Source organism: Calonectris borealis, chromosome 1 (assembly GCF_964195595.1).
Source record: "Calonectris borealis chromosome 1, bCalBor7.hap1.2, whole genome shotgun sequence".
Taxonomy (NCBI): domain Eukaryota; kingdom Metazoa; phylum Chordata; class Aves; order Procellariiformes; family Procellariidae; genus Calonectris; species Calonectris borealis.
The window spans coordinates 43,707,064-43,720,342 of NC_134312.1; the positions used below are offsets into that span (position 1 = coordinate 43,707,064).

Consider the following 13,279-nt stretch of genomic DNA (forward strand, 5'->3'; position numbering starts at 1 on the left):
TTCTCTATTAGGCGAGGGAAGATCAGAGTTTAGGCCATGCTCACCATGTTGCTTTCAAAGCATTCTATATAACTAAGTCTACCATGGACAGATTCATTCTCTCACCAGCTACAACACATGCACCAAAAATGCTTTTATCCACACATGAAGGCATCTCCGTTGCTTGCCTGAATCTCTGTTCTTTTTAGAGCCTGCAATTAAGACTAGAGCACTGGCACTTCACCTACTACTAAGAAAGTAACCAGAACTCAAAAGCTTGCGTGTCTCCTTCCATGCTCGGTTCATGTGAAAGTCAGACAGACAAATAGTATCTGCTCTTTAATTTTTCGTTTTATTCATTCAATACAGCATGTGTATTGTGAATATTTAGAGTCCAAGATGCTACCTGTAAGGCCTGAATTGTATTTTTATTTGATTTTCATTCTACTAGTGCTACAGAACTTGAATAAGAATGAGCTGTGTAATAAAAATAAATTATTTTCTAATTCTGCATTCATTTAAATCCATTGACCTCCACAAATTTTGTTAATGATGAATATCCATGGGAAAGAAAGAGTCAAATACATGTCTCTCAACTCAGCTTAATACTCTGGGGAAATTTAGGAAAAATTTGCTGGTAAAGTGTGTTCGACATACAGTTACTGTGACACAGAGTATCTCATGCCATAATACTTATCTCAAAGGAGTACTATTTAATATTGGTATTGAAAAAAAGAAAGCAACAAATAGTGGAGAGTTTTACGAAGTTTCTGTGCTCTGGAAAGCAAGTATATATGTGACTCGTTGTATTTCTGTGGCAGACTATTTCCATGAGTGTCCCTAATCAGCTATCAGCAACATTAGAAAACTTCTACAGAGCAAATCTTTTGCCAAATTTTATCTGGAGCTTTGGGTCATGAATCAGAATGTCAAAACACACACAAAGCTACAGAAGATTGCGCTGAATGAAATGCTAATAGAAATTACTGTTTTACTTTTGCTGTCAAAATAATCAAGAGTATTTTAGGAGAATATATGTGTAGAAACACTCTGTAATAATAAGGTGTTGTATTTATAAAGGTGTCCCATTCTTCAGCAGGAGGAATCCAGCTCGAAGTAGACAATAACAACTAACTTGTGTATGTGTCTATATGTTCTTATATGACTATATTGTCATAAACTTAACAAGAGAGAGTTAGTCAAACCAAGATATTTTTCAGAGCTTCTTATAAATACAGAAAAACATAATGCTCTATTAGTCATCATTACTTGTCTTCTGAGCATCCCACAATTAAATTTATGTTTGGAAGTGAAGAAAGTGTTGTCTGCCAGACAAAAGAGATGAAAGCTAATCTTGGTAACAGCAAAAATAATTATAATAAATTAACATATTCTATGTTGTGTCACTGGTGAGTACAATCCCACAAATGAGGTCTTCCTGTAAGTTCTGCTAACTGCTGGGTATTAAGTGTTACTGTTTATCTACATGCAAGTCCCACAGTCTGGTTTAGTGATTTATTTCTGTCAGTAAAATTTCAAATAGCTTCCAGTCAAAAGCAGATTACCCACAACTACGCAATGTAATATGTTACAGCAGATTTGCAATGTATCTTCTTTGTATGCCACGTAATGTATTAATACTATCAGAGTTATGATATTGCTGCTTATTTGTACATCATCATTTGGACTATAACCAAAATGTGGATACAGAAATATCTTGGGTCTCGCTAGTATTTATGGTGTAAGTATTTCCGGTGTTTTTTTCACAATGTGTGTATATGAACAACATTAAAATGATTTGATTCATGAAAGAAGCTTAATATATTGGATGCATAACTCAGTAGGCTTAATCTAAAAAGCATCAAATGGTGTTATCTACTTGATGATGCCCACAAATCTTAATTGCTAAATTATCGTCCTCTTAGCTGAGTTTATCTGCACCCATGATGCTGGAGCTACGTTTCAGAATTTCACCTATTACTCTTAAGTGTTGATAAGCAAGTGATTATATTATCAGAGAGAGGGGTTTTTTACCCTTTTTTTACCTGCTCTGAAAAACAATCTTGTAGTATTGATTGACTTTCAACATGATTAATTGAATAGTTAAGTGGACAAATATCTACATGGCAATGAAGGTTTATTATATCATTAATTCTTTATCCCATTTATAGGTTTTAAGATTTTTAATGTGGCAGATCTGTTATTCAATGTACTGCACTTCTTCCACTCTTTTGAGCCTTTAATATAAAATAAGTGCCTTGGAACAAAAAGTTTGGGGGATTGACAGTGATGGACAGTTCAGCAACAGTCTGATCTTCAGCAACAGTCTGATCTAGAAAAAAATTTGCAAATTTGAGTTACTTTCTGTGTTTTGATATGTAAGATTTGGAATCAATCTGTATATCCTGAATTCTGTACTGTAATGAACTATATCTTCTGCTATAACACTTTGTAATTCTGATGATGCTATTCACGCTGATGAGGAACATCAGCTCTGTTATAAACTGGTGCTTTTTGCAAGCAAAATTCACTACAAAATCGTGGGCATATGTAAGATACAAAATTTGTCTGGCATCTATGTTAAATGCAAAATCTTCAGCCCTTGATATATAAGCAGGTAGAGTTCTACACATGCAGTGTCAGCTCTAGGAAGAGTTTATCCCAGCATATAATAACCCCACCACTAACTACGTAAATAAACATGGACTTCAGGGATTCATACCAGTCTTGATTGAAACAGTATTGAGGAGTGGAAGCTGCTTGAAATCTCTTAGAACTTTTGTAATTGCAAAATTAGTCTCATCTGTTAGTAAGTTTGAATAAAAAGTGTTTGGGGCTGCTAGGGTTTGAGTTCAAAGAATAACTGTGGTTTGCCAAGGCAAGAAGTAGGTAATTAAAACAATGTTTAGAAACACACTGAAAGCTTCAAAATGAGACAACTTTAAGGCTAAGGTTTTCTAGACTGGAGAGGAAAGAAAGTGAAAATAACCCAAGAATGTATTAATGCACATCTCATTAAATTTCCTAGCAGTTCCTGAGAGTTGTATAGTAACTGCAGTTATTATCAGAAAACTGACTGTCAGAGTCATATTCTGACATTTTCAGTGTATTATATGGCTGTGACTTGCCACACCGAACTTGCTCAATTCACAAGTCAAAACAAGACTTTATTATAATGTTAACAGTGCAACCACAGTCTATTGTCTGAAAGTTGGCCACCACTATTACTTCATACACCACTACCGAGAGGGATGACTTTGGACGTAGGGCTTCTATTATAGTTCTCTTGGTGAACTACGAAGGAAAACAGAATTTGCTTTGTAGTTCTGCAGTATATTGAGTCATTGGTGTTAATGGTAATGACTAGTTTTATCTGAGAGTTTAAGAGTTGTGACTTCAAAGACACATGCTGTAGAAGTAGACACGTAAAGTAACCAGATGCCATTTCTATAGGATATTTTTCACCTTAAATATGTGTTAAGGTTTATGTATTAGGCTTACTATTTACTAAATATTCAGTATTGCAGATAAACATTAAGATGTTTTCACAGCACATTAGGGTTTAAGTGTTCCCTAATAAATTAGTTTTTGTTTATAGCTATGGTCTGCTGAACTACTGCAGAGGGCAGACGCCCATTGTGAAAAATACCTTGGTTACACAAGGAGGTCTGCTAGGAAATATTGTTTCAGTTATTTGGGGGTGGACACTACTGACGTCAGCCTGATTTTTCTTTTTTTTTTTCCTTTTTTTTTTCCTTTGTCTTCCAGTACTTAGTCGTAAAGCAAAATTTCCCATCTTTGAAGTAGTTGATTCTGCATTATGGTTGATTTGAAAGTTCAAAGAGACACTTAGTTCTACAGCTAATATCCAAACAAACCTTCATTTCTTTTAAATTCTTCAGGACAGGAAAATTTCCATTCAAATTGTTTTCTTATGTAGTTGACATTGTTTAAAGGTGGAGTAGAAATATTCTCATCGTGAGCATTATTTTCACGACTGATGCAGGGGTGTAGTTGGAGGTCAGGGCTGAGCCAGCCTGGTGCCTCGCCGCTGCCACCAGGAGTGGCACCATCTGCCAGTCCCTCCTTCCCACCTCCCCTTTCCTCTCCCGAACCATGCCTTACTCAGGCTGGGACGCGCCCTACCCTCTGCTGACTCCTGTGCTCATCTGACTGCACGGGAAAACGGAGTGACTAAAATAGGTTTGCCTTTTTTGCTGGGCGAGTTTTATGCGCGGAGCCAGCTCCCGGTGTGCTCAGAGAAGCGCTGAAGCCCAGCAGAGGCGGCAGAGGCAGGGCCCTGTGCCTGGGAGGAAGAGGAGGTGAGGAAGAAGCAGATCTCCCTATGTTAGCTGCAGTCAGCTTTCAACTGACTTAGCTGTGTCACATCTCTGCACCTTACGAAATGACCTGGTTTATTTGGGTTTTTTTCATGCTGTAAAACTATGTAAACATCTAAGAAAATGACAGATTTAAGACCTGAGTTTCTGCAATTACTGTGCTGGGCGAGAGTTGGAGTAACCCTATTGATTTTAGGATGGTTGTTCCACATTCACAGCTGTGCAAATTGGGGCACCTGCCGAACTGATTTATGAAAGCTTTATGGTAAACCCCAATTTAGGAGTACCTTTAGTTAGTGTTAGCTGCAGAGTTTGGGTTTGGGGGTTTTTTTTAATTGATTCAGGAGAGAGATTATTTATCATTCCCTCTAAATGGTAGCATGTCCTTGAAAACAAGTGTTTGAAAAGACTTTTTAAAAGATGTTTTGAGTAATGCTTTGGAGTTTATTGTGCTTAAAAAGCACATCTCTCAAAATTTTGCAGATGCTTGTAAGTTTCTAAGTACTACCTGTGGATCAAGAGAATCTGTGTGAGCTCGTAATATATGCTTTTAGGGTCAGTGGTAAAAAGTATATTTATATTCCATTTAGCTAATATCACTTTCTGAGAACAATGGCAGAACTACAATCATAGAAAGATGACAATAATAAAAGGCCCTCCTCCTAGGCAAGAAAAGATACTGCCAAGGATCAAGTAGCTTTTATTCAAGGAATGAATTTATCTCTTATGTTTTGTCGGTTGAAAATTTTTGATATGAGGTATTGTAAAATGTGTAAACATTCAAATAAAATTATTTGTATCGACTTGATCTACTGCAGGCTTATGTTTTTGATGTTGAGTATTCCTTTCTATTTTTAATATTCTCTAATGAAAATAGGTATTTAAAATACATTGGTAAACATTTTATTTTATTTTTGTGGTCCTGATTGCCTTGAAAAAATCCATCAACCTAAAAAACGTGTTTTAAAATCAAGTCTGTTGAAGGCATTTGACATAGGACACCTCTCTATACATCATTTTTCTGTTTTCATAACAGCATATTTCTATACAAACCTGTTAGTTGAAAGATTTTACGTGTATAGCTGGATATTTGCTTCATTGATCCTGGGAGGGCTGGGGGAACCAGCTGGGGATGGTAACTCAAGGGAACCTTTTGGAACACTCTGGCTCCCTAATCTGTTCGAAATAGGTGGATGAAAGGAGTTAAATTAATTCCATGATTACTTGTTTTAGAGGCAGAAGTTTTATCCTTTTATTGATCTCCATTTAGGCTACATGTTCTTCTCTTTCTTACCTAAAGCTCTCTGCGGTAATTGTAGATTTCTTCTAAACCACCAACAGAAGTCAGCACCATGTCCTTCACTAAGCAAGCACTCTTCCGAGAAGCATAAACATTAAATAAACTAAAATTATTTAGCATAAGATTTGAAGGAAAAAATGGAGAATAAACCACTGCTGTGACATCATTTTCACAGAATTCTACATCATCCCAAGGAAATACGTTTGCTAACACATTTGTTGGAGGTTTTTGTTTACATTTTTTAGTTAACTCAGTCACCCACATCTCCAGACATATACTCGGTGTCTAATGCTCTATGGATGCTTTCATTGCTGCTTGTTTGTAGCGTATAAAATCCAGTTTTATGTTAAGTAAGTGGGTTGCTGATTTGCCGGCATGCCATTCTGTATCGGGCATTTATGAATTGTTTTTAAGCACCAAAGTGGACAATGAAAGCTTTATATCAATTCCCCAATTAGCAGTAATCATTCTTGTTAAACTTTGGTAAAGAGCTGCAGTATGCGATGAATGTAAAGTATTCATTCCTGAGCTGTTTCTTCCCCCCAGCCCCCCCCTGCAATTCTACATTTTGTCAAATAGTCTTATGCTGCTTGTTATTTCTGTTCATATTGCAGATTGAGAATGTTGATGTCTGCCTTAGCTTTCTGGCAGCCAGAGGCGTAAATGTCCAAGGTCTTTCTGCAGAAGGTAAGAGAAACAGATCATCAGAACAGATAATAGGATTTTTTTTCTGAAAACTAATTTTCTTAATACAAATTATTTGCACCTAAATACCAAACTCCAGCTGTCTTGAACAGCATGCAAATATAGATTCGTGATAGCGAATGAGACAGAAGTTTAGATTTCCTTTTAATTTTCCCTTGAAATTGAACCAAGAAATTCAATGTTTATGAAGCCTGAGACAATTTTTTAAAATAATAATTTTTTCAATAGTATTAATCTTTTCTTGTTATCTCCACAATATTAGATAGGTACAGGGTTTCCCAAGCGTACTTTTAAACTTGTTTATATATGGGATTCAAAACAACAAAAATGAATATGAGAATCTTGCTCAGTTAAGTAAACCCAGGGAAGACGATTTGTTTAAGCAAATTTATTATTAGTAGTAATGCTGTCAGGATGAGTCTGAAAATTATTGTATTCTTTTGATGTCATGTATTGAGTGAAAGAGTAAATGGTCTTGCTGCTTATATTACAGCCCTTTTTGCTGTATTAATCACCTCAAGTGACTGCCTAATACAGTTACAACCAAGTGAATAAATATATTAAATCAAAACCATTAAAATACAAATTGTGTTAATTAGTATGTAATATTTGCCTTATTAATGTAAATTTAAGTCAGATAGATACTTTACCATGTAAATTAATAAAACGTATACAAGTGTTTGTCCTGTAACTAATTAAACAGTTCTGCAAGGTGCTCTGCACCTTCAAAATCCCTCTGACTTCCATGGCAGCTGAAAGCAACAGGTATTAACAAGACACAACCCTATATTTTTCTTTTCCTTGTCACACAACTAAAAGCTAGAAGGAAAAATACATTTTTTCCAGAGCTGGTAATTTCAGTTGAATTTTAGAAGATATCCAGAGAAAAAATCTGAATGCTAACCACTGTTTTATTTTAAAATTAACTCAAAATTATTATCTTTCAACATTTCCACCTGTCTAGTACCTTAGCAGAAGTGTAACATGGCCACGATATGTACTATCTACTCATTTTGACTGTCTACTTATGGAAAGCTCCTTAACTTATTTAAAAGAACCTCTGTATATACTGTAGATACATTGATGAATGAGAACACAGAACATTTACATGTTACCATTCATCTCAAAGCTGTTTAAAACTTGAATTTTTTAGTGCAGCCTATTTTTACTTGCATATGAAATAACAATCAAATGTGTGAATAGCATGAATTTATTTCATGAGAATACTCTTCATTGTTTAATACCATGATATGGCACATGAGACTTTTTTAACGTACTTTGTTGAATCAAAATCTGAGTGCATTCTGTAATACATTCCTTTATTCATGCCTTTGTTTTGTTTTGGAAAATATTTTTTGATAGGATATAAGCTTCAACTGTGTAGCATTAAGTTCAAATACTACTGAAAGCAATAATACTAAATAGTGTTAAATGCAAGCACTGTTTTTTAAAAATTTCATTAATCTTTAAAACAGAATTTTAATAAGGCAGATCTTGAGTTCTGAAGTAAGATTAAAACTAGTTTTGCTGTTTTTCAGATGGTCATGAATCTGGTGTAAATCTGCTAATACATTTGTAATGATATTAGTTCAAAGTATCACAAAAGTGTGATTTGCTTAAATATACCATTTTTAGCATGTACAATCCTAAATATTACAACTTCTCTTGAGGAGAAGAAATTGAGAAAAACAGACTCTTTTTTTTTTATCATGAAATTCTCAAGTTACCTTCATGGTGTTTTGTCAGCAAATTTATGTTTAAAATCAAGTAAGTTTAGAAACCGTAAGTCTGTTTCTTGTAATAGGCTTTGGTAAATATGTCCTGTTACTACTGGTCATTTATTAATGACCAGGCAGTTTCTGGAATAAACCATGAGCTTTACAAGTATTGAATATTTCACAATCAGTTTCCCACCTCATTTTGACATTTGAGCAAGGAGGTCTAGAGCAAAAGTAGTTTTCAAATCTTGACTGCATAATCTCTACTGGAGAACCCAAATGATAAATAATAAGCCAGTTGCTATGAAGAAAAACACTCCATATTAGAAGTTTCTGGATTTTTTCTGTTTAAGAAAAATCCTCCAACTTGTTTAAAAGTAGGAAAGAAAAAGAAGTTCAAAATCAATAACATTCTTCTTTAGAAATAGTAAAAAATACAGTTTAACACAAAAAGAGCAAAATTTTAAAATAAAAAAATTATGAGTGGGATTTATCAAACAAAGAGTTCTTTTTCTGAGCATTAAGTGATGCAAAATCATAAAAATATATAAATCAGTATCACGTACAGAAAATCTTTTAGAATCAGAGCAGCTTAAATAGGGATAGTTGTGTCTTGTTGGGTTTTTTAAAGATAATTTTAAATATAAGTTTTCTGTGTTCCTTGATAATGATCTTCCTTGAAACCAACCTGACTGCAAAAGTCATTGTTGCTTAAAAAGCTTTCTAATTCTGAGAAAATTATTCTGTGTATCTCTGGTGGTCTCGTGGGGAATCAAAGATTCTGCAGCATCTTCATAGGGAAGATGAGAAAGTATGGATACTTAGAACAAATTTCCATTTTGCAAAGTATATTCCAGTGTCCGGGATTGTGTTGGCTTTTGAAGAACGGGTTGAGAGCATAAGGGCTCCAGTGTTTGCTGGCATGTTACTGTATGTATTAACATTTCACTTAATCCTATTGAAAGAAAATTAGTTCTATTGGAAGAAAATTAGTATGGTTTAAAGGACATGAATATGACAGTCATTGTTTATAAATTCTGCTTTAAAAATTACCTAAGAAAGGCTGTGTAGCACATACAGCTCAGTATTCAGATTTGCAGGGAAGGCAGAAAGTTGCAAGTTAGGTTACAAGGCTACAGGCCTAATGAAAACCTTTCACAAGAAGTTCAGTGCCAAAGAAAATTAATAACGAGGTTATGAACAGACCTAAGTGCTGCAGATAATTTCATTAAAGCCTCCTGAGGCTTCTTTTTTGATACAGAGATCCTTTATGAGCAAAGAATAACATTATCCTTTTAAAATCTTCATTTTAGGCTGGGGAAAGACTAAGAAAGGAACGGGAGACATGAGGATGCTACTGTGGCTCACCAGAAATTCATACTAGTAGCTGTTTTAGCCTCATGTGAAAGCTGTATTTTTGAAGCCTTCATTAATTAGTAATAGCAGTGTAAAACAGAAAGCTAGAAAATCATGTAGTTGGAAAGTTCAAAGATGTAATCATGAACCTTACGATCACCTTTTTTAATAGGTATTTTCCGTTGATCTCCTTCTGTCATGTTCCTTGCAAATTATTGTGAATGGATATGTGCTCATCCACAAGACTGTTACTATCTCCTCTTTCCAATTTTTTCTAGAAGTCACTGTTTACTCCCAGTGTGCACAGAATTTGTCCAAAAAGCAAGAAGAGTAATTTAAAGACATGAGGTAGAAGGGATGTGTACCTAAGGCCAGAAAGAATTCAGATTTTTCTGAATGCCCCCCTGCTTACTGAGAATATTTATATTGTATTGAGGCAGGAGTATTAATTTCAGATTATGTATCTTATTTAAGGTTTGGTGTACTTTTCTTTATGACCATGCACATATGACTCATCATGAGGACATTATGGAGACATTTATTGCAACAGTGACACATAAATAAGCAAAGACTGTAACAAGCAATAAAGTATCAGTGATACAGGACACATCCCTGATATTAGAGATAAATGAAGAGATATAAGGCATAAATATGTATAGCTATAGGTATGTACAGAGATGTTTTAGTATAAAACTGTTACAAAACTGAAGTTTAAAACCACAGCGTTTTCACTTCTTTTTCTTTTTCTTTTTTTAAAAATAGAAATAAGGAATGGAAATTTGAAAGCCATTTTAGGACTGTTTTTCAGTTTGTCTCGGTACAAACAACAGCAACATCATCAGCAACAGTACTACCAGTCTTTGGTGGAGCTACAACAGCAAGTCCCTTCACCTCCAGCTGAAATCAGCCAGTCCAAAACACACCAAGATATGCAGTCGAGGTAGGTTAAAAAGTTTATTTTCTCAGGTGTAAAAGCTTTTTATTTGTCTGTTCAAAAAAGATAAATTTTTGTGAAAAATTTAGGCCGCTTTAAGACTTAAAAGACTACCTTTTTCCCTTTTTTAGCTATTTTTGCAGTGGATGTAGGAAAACAATATCTTAAGTGTTTGTTTGGTATTAAGCTTGCATTTCTTGGGAGTAAAGCTAGAGTGAGAACAGAGAAAAATCCCAATTAAATTTAGTTCAAATTTTAATTAATTTTAAAGCATTCTTTCACTTTATTATTGATTTTACTCTCCTTTGCACATTAAGAGACTGTCAGCACACCCGGAGGTTAGAATACTGGTTATTTTCACTTTTTCCTCACATACCCAGTTCCATGTGTAAATGAACAATTTCAAATTATTAGCAAAATACATGGGGAAAAGGCACAATTAATACTTTCATTTGTTATAAACTCTTTTCATACCCACGCATTCTTTTTTTGAGTGCTTAATTCTATTTGAATGTTTTTTGTAAGGGAGAAGAAATGGCCTTAATCTAGTTTCTTTTAAGTGGTCAGTTTATGATTTAGTTTTAGGAAAGCAAAGCACTCAGCAGAATCCTTAATTGCTGAATTACATTGCTTTCAGACTGAAGCTGAAAACATATTTTGAGAAGGTAGTTGCTTACTGGCCATGACAAAAGAACCAGTTTTAAACACAAATATCTATTTAAATGGAAAGATTATTAGCAATTTATACTTTATCGAGGAAGTTAAAAAAAAGCTATTCACATGTAGAACTATGTAAAGGTAATTTAATGAAGAGCTTTATATATTTCTGTGCTGGGTTTAATACTTGTTTGTTTTATTATTTGCTTGTTTAAAAATTTTTGCATACTTACTGAACAATTGTATGTCTAGAGTATGATAAGTCAATGATCTAGGATGGATTAAAAGTATCAGAGTACAATAATGAAATTTTGGTTCTTGAGTCCATTCATATCTAAATTACCCTTTCATGTTTATAATAAACATATTTCTTCTTCAATTGCGAAAACTTTTCACACTTCAGCCTAAAAGAAACCTTTGTCTTGAAACTAGGAATGTTGTAAAAATATGTTTACAGGAAAATGTTGCTGATGGCAATTTAGTTACCTCATTTGATACAAAAATTAAGACACACTTGTGTTTGCCTTGGACATTACAATTTAAAATGCATTTTTTTTCTCTGCTGCTGAAAATCAATGTCTTTGAATGCTTTCTCTGTGAAGTTTACTATTAACATGTAACCTAGGGAATTATGGTGTGATCCTGAAAGAATCTGACCACTCTCAACATTTTCTGAAGTTGAATTTCTGCTTTCTGAAGGATATTTAATACTGCATAAGAGGCAATAACATCCTGTTATTCAAAAATTAACTGTTTTTCCTATCATAAGGAAGACATTCTGAATGTAGGTCTATAAGTGTTCACTGCTTTAATCAGTGGAATTAAGGGCTTAGCCAGCTTCATGTAAATACCTTTGGTTATTGGTTGTTGTTTATAATTTAGTAAAAGAACTGAAATGTTTCCTGCTTTTCTAATTTACCCATGGTGAATTTTTAATAAAAAAATAGTTACCATGTTCCTTTATACATCACCACTATTGCAAGGAATTCTGTTTGTCCAAAAAAGCTTGGAGCAAAGCAGTTGTTTACTATTTGGAAGACAGCGATTGCACACAAGTCCTTTGTCTGCTCAGGAATGGTAGGCAAAGAGGGGATGCAGTTTTTATAAAGCTTTCTTTTCATTATAATTCCCCAAGATCTCGTGGTCCTTCAGCGCCTTTTTCTCCTCTTCTACTTTGCTACATTTAAATATACTTCTTTAGGAGGAAAGGCAATCATTCCATGTTGAGAACCCCAGAATTCATGCCTTCGTAGAGTGACATCTAAGGCTGGTTTAACAAAATTTCTACTTCCATCGGTGTGCTTTAGACCTTCTACTTTAATGCCAGGAGTTTAAAATCATTTCATTCTTTGATTAAGTTTCTATTCAAAGCTATGTTTCAGCTGCAAAATGTTTCTATGTAAAAAACTGAAAGCAAGAATTTTTCTGTTTGCTTTCACATATACAGAAGTTCAATATTTGTCACCATAAACTTCTGTACTGCCTGAGAGAATATGATTTTCTCTATCCATATATTTTTCTGTAAAGCCTTTAAGGACAAAGAAAGTTCCCTACTTCTAAAAGCTTTCTTCTATACGAAAGATTTCTATCTTCTGCTGCAAATATGTCTAGTATTCTGAGCTGCTAGTAAAACAAGGAGCTCCAGGACTTAGAAACAAACAGAAATATAGATTTTTTAAAATACTAATTGGCTTTTTCATTTGTCACTGTTTTGAAGTAATATTAGGAAATTCAGGTGTTTGAATTCTAAGAAAAATTACTACATTTAAAAAACAGGTTTTCCACAAATAGATGTGTGTATACAAGTATACATTAATATGAACTCTCTCTGGTGGACTTAGCAGCCCTTCTTTTCATAGCAGACATTTAATTTAATTTAATTTAATTAATTTTTTTTTCCCATCAAAACAAATATTTTGGAAAATAATTCAAAATTATTTCCCAAACAGCTTTTTAGATTTAAGCTGTTAATGAGTAAATAAAGGCTTCTGTTTAGAAAGAAGCCAAAATATGAAATTAAAAAAAGAAAAGATGCTTTTGATGGAATTCATCTTACCTCTTGCCTGCCTTTTGCTATCGGAAATGTGGACAGGTAGCTTACATGATTCCCAAGACTGATTTCTATTATATGATTGCTTTCATGGCAACTGTGTCTCAGCATTAATTACAGAAAGAACCAACATGATTTCCAGGGCAGGAGTTCATTATTTAGAAGGTCCTAAGGAACTCATATGGCTGCTCCACGGGACACTTGAGACCTTTAGGTATTTTTGGCAAAATATTAAATCTT

The 13,279-nt window shown here is 34.1% G+C and overlaps 1 protein-coding gene across 2 annotated transcripts in view; it reads left to right on the plus strand.

Moving 5' to 3' along the window:
• The window catches only part of NAV3 (neuron navigator 3), a 270,974-nt gene that overhangs the window by 101,920 nt on the left and 155,775 nt on the right, over nucleotides 1-13,279 (plus strand). For both annotated transcript variants that reach the window (XM_075150396.1, XM_075150404.1), the window contains exons 4-5: nucleotides 6,234-6,306; nucleotides 10,161-10,338. In XM_075150396.1, coding sequence (XP_075006497.1) covers nucleotides 6,234-6,306; nucleotides 10,161-10,338 — 251 coding nt within the window. The remainder of the gene's footprint in view (nucleotides 1-6,233; nucleotides 6,307-10,160; nucleotides 10,339-13,279) is intronic.